Source organism: Oryctolagus cuniculus, chromosome 12 (assembly GCF_964237555.1).
Source record: "Oryctolagus cuniculus chromosome 12, mOryCun1.1, whole genome shotgun sequence".
Taxonomy (NCBI): domain Eukaryota; kingdom Metazoa; phylum Chordata; class Mammalia; order Lagomorpha; family Leporidae; genus Oryctolagus; species Oryctolagus cuniculus.
Genome location: NC_091443.1, coordinates 67,538,088 through 67,555,283, shown reverse-complemented (window position 1 = coordinate 67,555,283; position 17,196 = coordinate 67,538,088). Strand labels below are relative to the sequence as shown.

General features: G+C 44.0%; 1 protein-coding gene across 1 annotated transcript in view; it reads left to right on the top strand.

The window, feature by feature from the left end:
• Window positions 1-17,196, top strand: part of SPG11 (SPG11 vesicle trafficking associated, spatacsin) — a gene marked incomplete in the record, with an annotated part of 81,978 nt that overhangs the window by 26,154 nt on the left and 38,628 nt on the right. Inside the window, 7 exon segments of the mRNA XM_070054113.1 lie at window positions 3,384-3,455; window positions 3,765-3,892; window positions 4,478-4,650; window positions 8,384-8,597; window positions 10,498-10,701; window positions 11,775-11,881; window positions 14,608-14,753. Coding sequence (XP_069910214.1) covers window positions 3,384-3,455; window positions 3,765-3,892; window positions 4,478-4,650; window positions 8,384-8,597; window positions 10,498-10,701; window positions 11,775-11,881; window positions 14,608-14,753 — 1,044 coding nt within the window.

The window sequence follows — 17,196 nt, the reverse complement described above, 5'->3', positions numbered from 1 at the left end:
AATATGATTTTAATATAATTTCTTGTTAGTATAAAAACATCAATTTGTATTCAGAGTTGTGTCATACTAGGAAATTTATGCAGTCTTTGCTGGGAAGTAATGACATTAATAATATGTTACTTGGGGGCTAGCGCTGTGGTGTAATGGGTAAAGCTGCAACCTGCAATGCCTACATCCCATATGGGTGCCGGTTTGAGACCTGGCTGCTTCACTTCCGATCCAGCTCTCTTTTATGGCCTGGGAAAGCAGTAGAAGATGGCCCAAGTCCTTGGGCCTCTACACCTGCATGGGAGATCCAGAGGAAGCTCCTGGCTTCAGATCGGCTCAGCTTGGGCCATTGCAGCCATTCAGGGAGTGAACCAGCAGATAGAAGATCTCTCTCTCTTTGTGCCTCTCTGCCTCTCTGCCTCTCTGCCTCTCTGCCTCTCTGCCTCTCTGCCTCTCTGCCACTCTGCCACTCTGCCACTCTGCCACTCTGCCACTCTGCCACTCTGCCACTCTGACTTTCAAATAAATAAAAATCTTTATAAAAATGTTACTCGGGGCTGGTGTTGTGGTTCAGCAGGTAAAACTACCACCTGAAACTTGGCATATCCCATATTGGAGTGCCGTTTTGAGTTCCGGCTGTTCCACTTCCTATCCAGCTTTCTGCTGATGTGCCTGGGAAAGCAGCGAAAGATGGTGTAAGTACTTGGGTTCCTGCCACCCATGTAGGAGACTTGAATGGAGTTCTGGGCTCTTGGCTTTGGCCTGGACCAGCCCTGGCCATTGTAGCCAATTAGACGTGAAACAGCAGATGGAAGATCACTTACTCGAGTACTCTCTGTTCCGCTCCCCTCAGTCGCTTTGCCATTCAAATAAGTAAATCTTTCAAATAAATAGATAAACTGTTCCTTGGTACTAAGAACTTCCTCAGAGAATGTTTTCCTCCAGCTTTGTGAGGAATGACTGACAGCTACAATTATGTATAGTTAAGGTGTTTTGATATATATGTACATTATGAAAAGATTACCAGAATCAAACTAACATATCTGTCATCTCACTAATTGTGCACATGTATGCATATATGCATGTTGAGAACACTGGATCTACTTTCTTGGGAAATGATGTAACACATATGTAATAAATATAGTATTAACTATATATAATATGGTATTTTTTAAAGATTGTGTTTATTTATTTGAGAGGTAGGGTTACAGACAGTGAGAAGGAAAGACAAAGAGAAAGGTCTCCCATCCTCTGGTTCACTCTCCAAATGGCCAAAATGACCGGAGCTGAGCCTGTCTAGAGCCAGGAGCTTCCTCTAGGTCTCCCACTTGGATGCAGGGGCCCAAGCATTGGGCCATCTTCTACTGCTTTTCCAGGCCTTTGCAGCAAGCTGAATCGGAATAGAAGCAGCTGGTATTTGAACCAGCACCCATGTGAGATGTCGGTGCCACAGGCGGAGGATTAACCTACTATGCCACAGCGCCTACCCCATAATACAGTATTTTTTTTTAAAGATTTATTTATTTATTTGAAATTCGAAATTACACAGAAAGAGGAGAGGCAGAAAGACGGAAAGACCTTCCATTCGCTGGTTCACTCTCCAATTGGCCTCAACAGCTAGAGCTGTGCTGATCCAAAGCCAGCAGCCAGGTGCTTCTTCCAGGTCTCCCAAGTGGGTGCTGGGGCCCAAGCACTTGGATCATCTTCTGCTTTCCCAGGCCATGGGAGAGAGCTGGATGGGAAGTGGAGCAGCCAGGTCTCAAACCAGTGCCCATATGGGATGGTGACACTGCAGGCAGTAGCTTAACCTGCTATGATACAGCGCTGGCCCCCATAATACAGTATTAACTGTAAATAATGATGTATAATATATATAATACAGTGTTAACTGTAGTCACCTACTGTACTCAAGTCTCCAGAACTTACATCTGGAAGTTTGTATCTTTTAATCAATATTTCCTTCGTTCCCTTTTTGCCTAGTCCCTGGTAACTACCATTCTGCTGTGTTACCTTGAGTTAAAAATAATTATTTTTAAGATGAGATCAATGTATTCAGGGAGAAGAGTTGTTTTGTAGGATTTGAGTTTCAATGCTACAAGATAAGAAAGTTCTGGAGCTTGGTTGTACAATGTCAGTCTACTTAATACTACTCAACTGTACACTCTAACATTCCCAAGATGGGAAATTTTATGTTATATGTATTTGATCACAAATAATAACAACAATAATAAAAGTCATAATGTGTGCCTGATTGGAAAAAAAAAAAAAAAGATGAGATCAATGTAGTATTCGTCCTGTATGTCTAGCTTATTTCACTTATGTGTAATGTCCTCTGGGTTCATCCATGTTGTTGCAAATGGCAAGATTTCCTTCTCCTATAAGACTGAATAATAGTCCATTTTTTATATATACCACACTTTGTTTATCCATTTATGTTGCATATTTAGATTATTTCCATGTCTCTTGAGCAGATTTTTAAGCGAAGTTTCTATCATATGCCCTCTGTTAGTTCTAGCACTCTGCTGGAAATACTGTTTTTCACATAAATGTCGTATACGTCAAAGCATGCCAAGACCTCTTATTTGTACAAGCAATACCTTCTATCTCTATATGAACTTTATTGTGGATTATGCCTTTGCTAGTGCGTCATGTTCAGTGGTTTTGCCTCATTTAAAAAGGAGAAGTCACTGGGGCCGGCGCCGTGGCTCACTTGGTTAATCCTCTGCCTGCAGCACCGGCATCCCATATGGGTGCTGGGTTCTAGTCCCGGTTGCTCCTCTTCCAGTCCAGCTCTCTGCTGTGGCCCGGGAAGGCAGTGGAGGATGGCCCAAGTGCTTGGGCCCTGCACCCGCCAAGGGAGACCAGGAAGAAGCACCTGGCTCCTGGCTTCGGATCAGCATAGTTCCGGCCATGGCAGCCATTTGAGGGTTGAACCAACGGAAGGAAGATCTTTCTCTCTTTCTCTCTCTCACTTTCTAACTGTCAAATAAAAAAGAAAGAAAAGGAGAAGTCATAGAAGTAGGGCTCTCCTGAAATAAGCTAAGACTTGGCCCTCATTCATGGTTGGGATCTTGCACACGGTAAGTTCTGAAAGAGGAGAGGACTAAAACCATGTTAAGGGATTACTATTAATGCTGACCATTGTTTTCAAATGAATCATTTGAGCAGAATGCTATCATTTTGGTCGTGTGGTAGCCTCATGTTAATATAAATTATTCTGTGTGCTGCCTTTGCTCTGGCAAAATGCTGAAGGACTTTAGAGATACAGTAAACATACGTGATATTGAAAGATGCATATTTATTAGAGCAGAAAAGCTGTGGAATTCTAACAGGATATGTCTATAATAGAGTACTTCCGTATCTAACATACACTTGTTTTCCTGTGTTTATTATAGGGCTTTGATGTAAAAGATCAGTTGCTCAAGATATGCTTCTGTACAACTGATAAAAATGTACGGGACTTTCTGGTAGGTAAAGGAGATGCTGCATAGTTTACATTTTCTAGAAAGCTTCGGTGAAAAACATGGGAAAAAACACCTTTGATGAAGAACTTAAATACAAATCTATTTTAATATTCAACTAAATCTAATAAATACACAAAAGTGTGACAAATCCTTTTTAAATGATTTTTGTATTTGTGGCAAAGTAAATTTTTTATGAATATTAACTGAAAAATACAAAATACAATTCATAAATGGCATTTACTCTCATGACATCTATTTTGGAAATGCGCTTGATTTTTATGAGGTCATTGACTGGATCACTTTTTATTCAAGGTTGAGATTTTAAAAGAAAAAAATTATTTTTCTGATAAAGAAAAAAGAACTATAGACTTCATGCATCAAGTTGAAAAGTCTTACTCGGGACATTCCCAAGAAAATACACAGATCCACTCCTTCCCCAGGTAGTGTCTCTCTCTCTCTCTCTCTCTTTTTTTTTTTTTTTTTTTTTAGTTAATTAGTTGAAAGAGTTAGAGAGGTAGAGAGGTTTTCCATCTGCTGGTTCACTCTCCCGATGGCCACAATGGCCAGAGCCAGGAGCCGAGTCTCCCGTGCGGGTGCAGGGACCCAAGGACTTGGGTCATCTTCCACTGCTTTCCCAGGCCATAGCAGAGAGCTGGATCGGAAGAGGAGCAGCTAGGACTAGAACCAGCGCCCATATGGGATGCCAGCACATCAGGCCAGGGCTTTAACCCACTGTGCTGCAGTGCCAGCCCCCCCCCCCCATAGTCTCATTAACACCCTTTAGATACTATTGGCAGGGTATCATAGATGGGGTTTGATTTGGGTATATTAAATGTGAACACGTTTCTTATGTGTAACTGAGCCTGCCTTCTCCATGAAGGCAAAGCTTGTGTGGTATAGAAAGGATTTAGGAATTTCCTGTCATTTCAGTTTTTGCATAATCAGAATTATGTATTTACTCAAAGAGTAGAAGTTCCTGAGCAGATATAAACTTTTTTTTTTTTTTAAATGTCACTGTTTCTTAGGTATTGGATAAAGGAACATGATTTTTTCAAGCACAAATCTGTTTTGGACTCCTTCCTGAAATATCATAAAGATGAATTTAACAAACAGGACCATAGAATTGCACTAAGTTGGGCACAGTGGTGGGATCAGCTGACACAAGAATCCATCCTCCTTCCTAGGATAAGTCCAGAAGGCAAGTATAAGATAACTGAAACATGAGCATGCTGAATGAGGGTTCAGTTAGGTGTTGGTATTTGAATATTTTGTTGTCTGCATTTTACAGTTCTTTTTGGAGGAAAAATAGTTCAAAATATAAATCATCCCATTAAGACCTCATTTATCTTAAAGATTTTATGAGCAATCTTTTAAGATTCTTTTTTTTTTTTTTTTTTTTTACTTATTTGAAAGATAGGGTTACAGAGAAAGAGTGGGAGAGAGGTCTTCCATCCCTTGGCTCACTCCCCAAATGGCCGCAATGGCTAGAGCTGGGCCAGGCCAAAGGCAGGAAACAGGAGCTTGGTGTAGGTCTCCCATGTGGATACATGGGCCCAAACACTTGGGCCAGCTTCTGCTGCTTTCCCAGGTGCATTAGCAAGGAGCTGATTGGAAGTGGAGTGGCCGGGTCTGGAACCAGCACCCATGCAGGATGCCAAAGCTACAGGTGGCAGCCTAGTCCAGTAGACCACAACACTAGCCCCACAAAGATTTTATGAGGAATTTATAATGTGATAGTGAAAGAAAAAAGTCACAGTTCAATAAATTGAGATTTCAAGACTGAGTTTTCATCCAAGCTTCAAAGTGACATTCTTTATTTTTCTCCTGTTCCTGATGTTTCCTCTTATATACATTGTGGATCTATGCCTATAGCGTGAACAGTGGTAGTTCAGAGAATCAGATTCATGTTTACTTTTACACCTCAAGTTTTTCTATTAAAGGAAAGGGGTGGGCATTGAGCATAGTGGTTAAGATGCCACTTGGGATACCCACACCTCATATTGGAGTGCCTGAGTTTCAGTCCTGGTTCCATTCCCAATTCCAGCTTCCTGCTAAATGTACCTGGGAATCCAGGAGCCAGGAACTCAAGCAAGGTCTTCCGTGTAGGTGGAGCTCAACCACTTGCATTATCACCTGCTACCTCCCAGGATTTGCATTAGCAGGATGATAGTTTAAAGGAGTCACAGCCTAGACCCAAGTTTTGTTTATTGTTTTTTAAGATTTATTTATTTGAAAGGCAGAGTTATTTAGAGAGAAGGACAGAGAGGTCTTCCATCTGCTGGTTCACTCCCCAAATGGCTGCAATGACCTGAGCTGGGCCAGTCTGAATCCAGGAGTCAGGATCATCTTCTAGGTCTCCCATATGGGTTCGGGGGTTCAAGCACTTGGGCCATCTTCCATTGCTTCCCCAGGTGGATTAGCAGTGGAGCTGGGTCAGAAGTGGTACAGGTAGGACTCGAACCAGCACCCATATGGGATGCTGGCTCCACAGGTGGAGGCTTAACATACTGAGCCACAATATAGTTAAAGTATAGTTTAAGAAAGTAATTTTAGCTGGCGCCATGGTTCACTTGGCTAATCCTCCTCCTGCAGCGCCGGCACCCCAGGTGCTAGTCCTGGTTGGGGCACTGGGTACTAGTCCCAGTTGCTCCTCTTCCAGTCCAGCTCTCTGCTGTGGCCCAGGTGGGCAGCGGAGGATGGCCCAAGTGCTTGGTTCCCTGCACCTGCATAGGAGACCAGGAGGAAGTACCTGGCTCCTGGCTTCAGATCGGCACAGCGCCAGCCGCAGCGGCCATTAGGGGAGTGAACCAATGGAAGGGAAGACCTTTCTCTCTGTGTCTTTCTCACTGTCTGTAACTCTCTCTCTCTCTCTGTTTCTCTCACTATCTAACTGCCTGGCGGGGGGAAAAAAAAAGTAATTTTAGGGGCTGGCGCTGTGGGGCAATGGGTTAATGCCCTGGCCTGAAGAGCCAGCATCCCATATTGGCGCTAGTTCCTGGCTGCTCCTCTTCGATCCAACTCTCTGCTGTGGCCTGGGAAAGCAGTAGAAGATGGCCCCAGTCCTTGGGCCCCTGCACCCACGTGGGAGACCCGGCAGAAGCTCCTGGCTTTGGATCAGCACAGCTCCGGCTGTTGCAGCCATCTGGGGAGTGAACCAACGGATGGAAGACCTCTCTCTCTGTCTCTACCTCTCTCTGCAACTCTTTCAAATAAAATTTATTTTTAAGTAAAGATTAATTTAAACCGTCATTGTGTGTCAGATTACAAAAACAATAAAATTTTAAGTCACATAATTGAACAACTTCTTTATATTCAAAGATAAATATAATACAGTTTTAAAAATGAAATCACGTAGTTCTAAAAGATAAGTATGCTAAACCAAATTCTATACATCAATGAGAAACATTAACAACAAATCCAAGTACAGGTGAAGATGTTCCTTTGAATTTGCATGTTTCCTTGAGAATCAAACTCCCAGTCTTCGTGTCTTTTTCTTGTACATTATGCTGTACCCACGTTCTCTGCATCTGATTGGATCCCTGGGTTTTATTTCATTTCCAGTGTGACATTCTCCACAAATACATATCATTGGCTGCTGCTTTGGGAGCTGAATGTCTTTGTGGGTGTCCGTTATAGGTTGTCCAGGCTACACAGGAACTATTTTTTGTTTTTTAAATTATTTATTTGAAAGCCAGAGTGACACAAAAAGGGAGAGATAAAGAAATCTTCCGTCTTCTGGTTTACTCCCTAAATGTCTGCAACAGCTGGGGCTGGGCCAGGCCAAAGTCAGTAGCTAGGAGCCCAAGTATCATCTACTGCCTCCCAGAATGCATTAGCAAGAACCTGAATTAGAAGCAGATCCCAGGCCAGCACTGCGGCTCAATAGGCTAATCCTCCGCCTATGGCGCCGGCACACCGGGTGCTAGTTCCGGTTGGGGCGCTGGATTCTGCCCCTCTTCCAGTCCAGCTCTCTGCTGTGGCCCGGGAGTGCAGTGGAGGATGGCCCAAGTGCTTGGGCTCTGTGCCCGCATGGGAGACCAGGAGAAGCACCTGGCTCCTGGCTTCGGATCAGCGCCGGCCGCAGCAGCCATTGGGGGGGTGAACCAACGGAAAAGGAAGACCTTTCTCTCTGTCTCTCTCTCTCACTAACTCTGCCTGTCCAAAAAAAAAGCAGATTCCAGGCACTAATATGGGTTGCTGGTATCCCAAGCGGCAGCTTAACACACTTGTCCCTCCTTTTCTTTCCACCAAAAAATGTTTGTTTTCATTCACTTGAAAGGCAGAGCCACAGAGAGATGCAGGACTTGACCCCAGGCACTCCAGTATGGGATGCAGGCATCCTAAGCAGCAGCTAAAGCCACTGCACCACACCATCCTACCCCCAAGTTTCATTTTGTTTCCTTGTTTTTTTCTTTGAAGATTTATTTTATTTGAAAGTGTGATGGAGAGGAAGGGAGAGAGAAAGATAATCCATCTGCTGGTTCACTCCCCAGATAGCTGTGGTGGCCAGGGCTGGGTCAGGCTGAAACCAGCATTCTGAACTCTATCCATGTCTCCCACCTGGGCTGCAGAGGCTCAAGTAGTTAGGCTGTCATTTGCTGCTTTCCCAGGTGCATTAGCAGGGAGCTGGATCAGAAGTGGAGCAGTAGGGACTTGATATCAGATGCTGGTGTTGCAGGCTGTGGCTTAACTTGGTGTACCACAACACTGCCCTGTACTCGCCTGCCCCAGTTAGCTCGTCCCCTGGCTGCAGTATTGTAAAACCAGCAGCACAAAAGAGGAAAATAGTAAAAGAAACAAAGGACCTGAATAATTGATAGATTTTATAAGTATGTCCAAAATGTTTACTCAGTAGTTAATTCAGTATGAAGTTACATGTCAATAGTCATAACTTCATTGCTGTTTTAAAATGTGTTTTCTTCTTCCTGTAGAATACAAATTATATTCTCCTAAAGCCCTCTGGAGATACCTCACGGCTCGCCATGATTGGTTAAGCATCGTCTCGTGGATTGGAGAATTTCAGACGCAGGATAGTTATGTTCCACATCACCAGAATAAATGGCCCTCCCTGACTGTTGATGTTATTGATCAGGATACTTGCTGCAACAGCTACATGAGGAATAGAATTTTAGATACACTGGGCAGGTATTATAATTGTTGAACTACTCTCCAGTGGGAAAAATAACAATAAAAAATAATGGTGTGAAATGTTCTAAATCCCAGCCCCTAAATCTTATTTTTTTATTTTTTAAAGATTTGTTTGTTTATTTGAAAGTCAGAGTTACACAAAGAGGAGAGTCAGAGAGAGAGAGAGAGCTTCCATCCACTGGTTCACTCCTCAACTGGCCACAACGGCCGGAGCTGCGCCAATCTGGAGCCAGCAGCATCTTCCAAGTCTCCCACAAGTGTGCAGGGGCCCAAGGACTTGGGCCTTCTTCTACTGCTTTCCCAGGCAATAGCAGAAAGCTGGATGGGAAGTGGAACAGCCGGGTCTCATAACGGCACCCATATGGGATGCCAGTGCTTCATGCCAGGGTGTTAACCTGCTATGCTACAGCGCCGACCCCAGCCCCTAAATTTTATACTGACGTTTTGAAATATTATACAGTTAACCTCATGTGGTAGTGAATAGATGGGACTTTTTTTTTTTTTTTTTAAGATTTATTGGGGCCAGTGTTGTGGTGTAGCAGATAAAGCTACCACCTGCAATGCTGGCATAGCATATGGGCACATATTCAAGTTCCGACTGTTCCACTTCCCATCCAGCATACTGCTAATGGTCTAGGGAAAAGCAGTGGAAGATGGAACAGATACTTGAGCCCCCACTACCCACGTTGGACATCTGAAAGAGTCCTGGCTCCTGGCTTCATCCTGGCCCAGTGCTGGCTGTTGGGACCATCTGGGGAGTGAACCAGTGGATAGAAGATCTCTGGCTCTGCCTCTCTATATATAACTCATTCAAGTAAAATAAACTTTATTTATTTGAGACAGAGCTTTTTAAAAAAAATTTACTGGCTGGCACCGTGGCTCACTTGGCTAATCCTCTACCTGCGACGCCAGCACCCCGGGTTCTAGTCCCGGTTGGGGCGCTGGGTACTAGTCCCGGTTGCTCCTCTTCCAGTCCAGCTCTCTGCTGTGGCCTGGGAAGGCAGTGGAGGATGGTCCAAGTGCTTGCGCCCTGCACCCGGTTGGGAGACCGGGAGGAAGTACCCGACTCCTAGTTTCAGATCGGCACAGCGCCAGCCATAGTGGCCATTAAGGGAGTGAACCAACGGAAGGAAGACCTTTCTCTCTGTCTCTCTCTCACTGTATCTCACTGTATCTCTCTCTCTCTCCCTCTCTCTCTCTCTCTCTTTCACTGTCTAACTCTGCCTGGCAAAAAAAAAAAAAAAAAAAAAAAAAAAAAGGATTTACTGACTTACTTGAAAGTCAGAGTTACACAGAAAGAGTAAGAGACAGATCTTCCCACTCGTTGGTTTACTCCCTAAATGGCCACAAGGAGTTGGGAGCTTCTTCAGGATCTCCCATGTGAGTGCAGGGGCCCAAGCCCCTGGGCCATCTTCCACTGCTTCCCCAGGCACATTAGCAGGGAGTTGAATCAGAGGTGGAGCATCTGAGTCTCCAACCCATGCCCTTATGGGGTGGCAGCTTTACCTGCTACTTCACAACTCTGGCCCCTAGGAGATCTTCCATCTGCTGGATTACTTCCTAGATGGTCACAATGGCCAGAGCTGCTGAAGCCAAGGGTCTGGAACATTATCTGGGTCTCCAATATGTGTGGAAGGGGCCCAGGCACTTGGTTCATCTTACACCGCTTTCCCAGGTGCCTAAGCAAGGAGCTGGATTGGAAGTAGAGCAGCTGGGACTCGAACCAGTGCTCATTTGTGATGCCAGCATCATAGACAGTGGCTTCACCGGTTATGCAACAACACCAACCCTGGATGATTATTTCTTAAGTAATTAAGACTTGAACAGTGTTAAGTTATTTGATTTACTGTGAACCTAGCAACATTTAAATTTGTCATCCTTGAAATTTGCCCAATAGGAATGGGATTTTTCTTACATCTGAACTGGAAGACTTTGAACTTTTCCTCCTAAGACTGAGCCGTATTGGGGGTGTGATACAAGTTACCCTCCCTGTTCACAACTACACGAGTAAAGAAGGTTGGGATTTCCACTCTCATTTCATTCTGTATTGTTTGGAACATGGTCTACAGCATCTTCTTTATGTCTATCTTGACTATTACAGGTGAGTACTGAGAACTGATCTCTTCAGCAGGTGTTTATGTTTCCTCTTTGCATATTTTAGAGAAATATTAAACTTTCACCTGGAGAATGCTGATGTTTTTGAGGTAGTTACTCCCACCCCAACACTTGGTACATCTTTGGATTCAATGCCACATTCAACTAAATACTTAAGTGCTTTTGGTAATATTAATTCTGTAACTTCTGACCTTTTAAATAACTTGAGATTAGAATAAAATCAAAGCAGTACTCAATATATATCTATAAGATCAGCCTTCAGAATATTATCTGTGACCAATGTTAATTGCTGTAGCATCAGGATTAACAGCAGTCAGTGCAAGAAGCTTGTGATATATGGGTGCTTATGATATTCTTGGTGTAGGCAAAGTGCTTCCTATACATTTATCTCATTTGCTTTCCACAAGAACTGTGGGGTGGTCACTGCCGTGTCTGTGCACAGAGAAGGGAGCTTAAGCTTTGAGAGAGATCTTTAAAGCACATAGCTAGTCAGTGGGAGAGCTGGATTTAATTCTATTCATGTCAGATCCAGCGCCAACATTTGTGCACTAGTAGAGAACATTTTTATTTTGTGTAGGAAAGACTTGAAGTTTGAACAGAGAATGTATTTCTGGTGTGTATCATTGAAGCTTACACACAGGATTAATTCTCCATAGCTACTGGCAAGAGACCAATTTTCAGAGCCTTATTTTCAAAGTGCCTATTCTGAGCCTTCACTCCTCAAGCCTTAACTTGCCTCTTTGTATTTGTATATGTTTTTTAAAAACTCCTAAGTTTGGAAATGCCAAAAATCTTTTGTTGTAAAAACCAGTGAACTGTAAAGTCTCCTAAGGTACAAGGTAGATACAGGATTGGTAACACTTGTCTGTGGAGGTTAGATGTGATGTCTCTAAAATCTTATTTCCAGATCGAAAGGAATATGTGAAGTACATATTTGTGTTATACTTCTTTTTTATTTCAAGACCCTTTTTTCAATACTAGTTACTACCTGAGCAAACATGATTGTAACTTTCTTATCTTGTATTAATTAAACAAGGTTTTTGTTTGTTTTGTATACAGACTTAGTCCTGAAAATTGCCCCTTTTTGGAAAAAAGAGAATTACATGAAGCCCACCCTTGGTTTGAATTTCTAGTTCAGTGTCGGAAAGTTTCCAGCAATTTAACAGGTATGAGTGTACTGTATTAACACAGAAACTTTGAATAAATGACAGGTCTCTTTAAATGAATCATTTGACTATAGGCAAATACCTGACTGTAACTTGAGGCTTACACTTTGCTTAAGAAGCAAAAGACTGAAATGTAGCCTCTTGCCCACCAAGAAGAGGTAGACTTGGATGAGACAGCTTGTGTGGTTGTGTCCCTTTCCCCCAGCTCAGCCTTGTGTACCCTGACTTTGGGTCTCACTCATCCTCCCAACGTATCACAGGCCGAATTCTTGCTCTCTGGTAGATTGGCACCCTTTTTCCATGAAGAAATGGACTGTCCTCCAGGTCCCCATATAGTGTGAAAAGAAATCACAACGTTTGTGGGAATGTTTGTCCTCTTCAGTACCACTGCTGATGTGTAAAACCTTGCCTTAGTTCTAACCAGACAGAAAAGCCCTGTTACCCTGAGGACTTAGGGGGTGTTATCCCAGTGCTGGGGGGAATGGAGACGGGCAAGGAATGTAAACAGCCAGTCTTCACTGTTCTTCAGTGCCCAGTTCTCCCCAAAAGAACAACTGTTTCATAATGTGGTTTTTAGTTTTTGTTTCTGGGTGCTGATTATCAAGTATAAATGTTCATTGTTAAGGAAAATATTAGGGGCTGGCACTGTGACATAGATTAAGCTGCTACCTGCTTACCCGCATCCCATATGGATGCCAGCTTATGTCCTGGCTGCTCCACTCTGATCCAGCTCCCAGCTAACACACCTGGGAAAGCAGCGGAGGATGGCCTAAGTGCTTGTGTCCCTGCACCCTGTGGGAGTCCTGATGTAGCTCCTGCTTCCTGGCCTTGGTCTGGCCTAGCCCTAGCTGTTGCAGTTATTTTGGGAGTGAACCAGTGGATGGGAAACTTTCTCTCTCTCTCATCCTCTCTCTCTCTCTCTCTGCCTCTACCTCTGCCTTTCTGTAACTTTTTTTTCTTTTTTAAAGAAAAATTGGAGGGGCTACTGTTGTGGTATAGCAGGTTAAGCCGCTGCCTAAGACACCAGCTCAAGTCCTGGCTGCTCTACTTCCAATCCAGCTCCCTACTAATGGCCTGGTAAAAGTAGTAGCAGATGGCCCAAGTGCTTGGCCCCCTGCCACTGACATGGGAGACTCAGATGAAGCTTCTGGCTGTTGCAGCCATTTGGGGAGTGAACCAGTAGATGGAAGACTGACTCACTCTCTCTGTCCCCTCCTCCTTCTCTGTCTCCCTACCACTGCCATATCTTTGCCATTCAAATAAATGAAACTTTAAAAATTTTACATTGAGAAATCTATAATAGGATATAATTTGAAACAAGCACAAAAATTTTATGTTAAATTATATTTAAGACTATTTATAATAGGAAAATACTGAACATAGCCTTGCAGGTGGTGGCTTAACCCACTATGCCACAACATTGGCCCCTAGATACAAAATTTCTGTGTCAAATACTGTACATGTTTAGAATTTCTTGCTGTGAGACTAGATTGCCTTCTAAGGGGGTTGCACCATTTTATCTGTAAGTCTTAGTTTCTACTCAGCTTGACCAGCATTAATGGTTGGTGATAATTATTTTAAATTCTTGTTGATTTGATAAGTGATATGTGGCATCTGGTTATTTCATTTGCATTTCTTCATTGCTAATAAATTACAAATTTTTATGTAAAGGAATTATATTTCCTTCTTTGTAAACTAGTTACTTATTTTTGTCCATTTAACCATTAGAATCAGTATTTTTGATGTGTTTGTAATGGACTTTGTCACTTGTTGTAGTTTTTCTTAGTTTATTTTTAACCTTTACTTTGAATAGATGTTTCATTTTCATGTAGACAAATCTTACGTATTTTTCCTTTTGTGATGTTTCCCCATTGCTTTTTTTTTTTTTTTTAATTTTTGATAGGCAGAGTGGACAGTGAGAGAGACAGAGAGAAAGGTCTTCCTTTGCTGTTGGTTCACCCTCCAGTGGCTGCCGCGGCTGGCACGCTGCTGCCGGTGCATCACGCTGATCCGAAGCCAGGAGCAAGGTGCTTCTCCTGGTCTCCCATGCGGGTGCAGGGCCCAAGGACTTGGGCCATCCTCCACTGCACTCCTGGGCCACAGCAGAGAGCTGGCCTGGAAGAGGGGCAACCGGGACAGAATCCGGCGCCCCGACCGGAACTAGAACCTGGTGTGCCGGCGCCGCTAGGTGGAGGGTTAGCCTAGTGAGCCGCGGAGCCGGCCTCCCCATTGCTTTTTTTTTTTTTTTTTTTTTTTTTTATTTGACAGGCAGAGTGGACAGTGAGAGAGAGAGAGAGACAGAGAGAAAGGTCTTCCTTTGCCGTTGATTCACCCTCCAATGGCCGCTGTGGCCGGCGCGCTGTGGCCAGCGTACCGCGCTGATCCAAAGGCAGGAGCCAGGTACTTATCCTGGTCTCCCATGGGGTGCAGGGCCCAAGCACTTGGGCCATCCTCCACTGCACTCCCTGGCCACAGCATAGAGCTGGCCTGGAAGAGGGGCAACCGGGACAGAATCCGGCGCCCCGTCCGGGACTAGAACCTGGTGTGCCGGCGCCGCAAGGCGGAGGATTAGGCTAGTGAGCCGCAGCGCTGGCCCCCATTGCTTTTAAGCTTAGAAAGTCCTGACTATAGATGAAATTAAAATTACTTTTCTTTCTCAGATTACGCAGTTCTTAATTTAGTGTTCATTGCTGTTACAGAGAAAAACATACTGTTTTATTTTCCAGATCCTAAGCTGATCTTCCAGGCCAGCCTTGCAAATGCTCAGATTTTGATTCCCACGAACCAGGCCAGTGTGAGCAGTATGCTACTGGAAGGACACACCCTCCTGGCCCTTGCTACCACCATGTATGCTCCAGGGGGTATCAGCCAGGTATGGACAACATTTTTGCCTTTATTGGGAAATAGGACTGATTTTAAATTTGTCAGAAATATCTATGGGTTGTATAGATCTCAGTTGGTAGTAAAATATAACATCTTTCAAGGTAGGCATTGAGTGCAGTTAAGATCCTGGCATCTCAGGTTGGGTGCCTAGGTTCAAGCCCTAGCTCCACTCCTGATTCCAGCTCTTTGCTAATGCACACCCTGGGAGGCAGCAGGTAATGGCTCAGGTAGTTGAGTTCCTTCCACCCATGTGGAATACCTAGCTGTTCCAAGCATTTGGCCTTTATGGAGTGAACCAGCAGATGTCTTTCTCTTCTTTAAACATGTAGTTTTTACTTATTTTCATCTACTTGAGAGGCAGAGCAACAGAGAGAGACCAAGACAGAGATCTTCCATCTACTGGTTCACTCCCCAAGTGAACAGCAGCCAGTACTGGGCCAGGCCAAACCCAGAACTCCAGAACTTGATGTGGGTCTCCCACATGGTGGCAGGGGTCCATGTACTTGAGCCATCATCCTCTGCCTCCCTGGATGCATTAGCAGGAAGCTGGATTGGAAGCAGAGTAGCTGGGCCTGGAAGCAGCTTTCAGATATGGCATGTGGGCATGCAAGTGGGAGCTTAACCTTTGTACCACAACATCCACTCTTGCCTTTTTTTCTTTTTAAGATTTATTTACAGAGAGGCAGAGGCAGAGACATCGCCATCTACTGGTTCACTCCCCAAATGGCCACAAGGGCCAGGACTGGGCCAGGGTGAAGTCAGGAGCTTGGAACTCGATTCAGCTCTCCCACATAGGTGCAGGGGCCCAATTATACATATGGGATGCTGGCACTGCAGGCAGCAGCTTAACCCACTGCATCACAATACCAGCTTTGCACCTCTGCCTTTCAAATAAATAACTAAAAAAAGTAATATGTACATACAACTGCTTTCAAGTGTTTCAGTAAAGAAAATAAAGATAAATTTTAAATTGTATATCATATACTAAGCTGAAAGAGCTAATACATTGTACAGAGATTCTTTTTACTCTGTTGTTTATTTACTAACACTCCAGATTTGTTTCAGGGTCTGATTTTAGATTTTGTGCTTGAACATTATTTTCTACTCTTCATTATCTTAGGTTAAAGGAAAAAAGAAACCATAATCTTTAGCTACCTAATATAAACTTTTTTTTTTTTTTGGACAGACAGTGAGAGAGAGAGACAAAGAGAAAGGTCTTCCTTACATTGGTTCACCCCCCAAATGGCCGCTACGGCTGGTGCTGCACAGATCTGAAGCCAGGAGCCAGGTGCTTCCTCCTGGTCTCCCATGCGGGTGCAGGGCCCAAGCACTTGGGCCATCCTCCACTGCCTTCCCGGGCCACAGCAGAGAGCTGGACTGCAAGAGGAGCAACCGAGACAGATTCCGGCGCCCCAACCGGGTCTAGAACCCAGGGTGCCGGCGCCGCTAGGTGGAGGATTAGCCAAGTGAGCCGCGGCGCCGGCCCTAATATAAACTTTTGAAGAACCTGTGGGAATTTGCCATTTTTTTTGTTTTTGAGTTTTTTTTTTTTTTAAAGATTTATTCTGCTCTGGTTTCTCCTCAGATTGTACAAATCTTTTGCCTTTTAAAAGATCGATTTGTTTATGTGAAACACAGACGAGACAGAGAAAGATCTTCTATCCCCTGGTTCACTTCCCAAATGGCCACAAAGGCTGGGACTGTGCCAGGAGCTTGTTCTGGGTTTCCCATTTGGGTTGCAGAGGCTCAAATACTTGGGCCATCTTCTCTGCTTTTTCCACATTTATTAGGAGAGAGCTGGATCAGAAGTGGAGCAGCTAAGACTTAAACCTGTGTCCATATGGGATGCTGGTTTTGCAGGTAGCAGCTTAACCTGCTGAGCTACAATGCCGGCCTCCATCGTTTGGTTATTGACAATATATATATATATATTTTTTTTGTTTCTCTGTTTTTTTTTTAAAGATTTATTTATTTTATTTGAAAGAGTTACACAGAGAGAGGAGAGGCAGAGAGAGAGAGAGAGAGAGAGAGGTCTTCCATCTGCTGGTTCACTCCCCAATGGCTGCAATGGCTGGAGCTGTGCTGATCTGAAGCCAGAAGCCAGGAGCTTCTTCCAGGTCTCCCTCATGGGTGCAGAGGCCCAAGGACTTGGGCCATCCTCTACTGCTTTCCCATGCCATAGCAGAGAGCTGGATTGGAAGTGGAGCAGCCGGGTCTTGAACTGGTGTCCATATGGGATGCCGGCACTTCAGGCCAGGGTGTTAACCCACTGCGCCACAGCACTGGCCCCAACAATATATATTGTACATCGTTGAGGGAATTTAAGAATTCTGTTAAAACATGTAATCTTTGAAGGTTTCATACTGATGATGGTAGCCTTTTTTTTTTTTAAGATTTATTTATTTGAAAGAATTACAGAAAGAGGGAGAGAC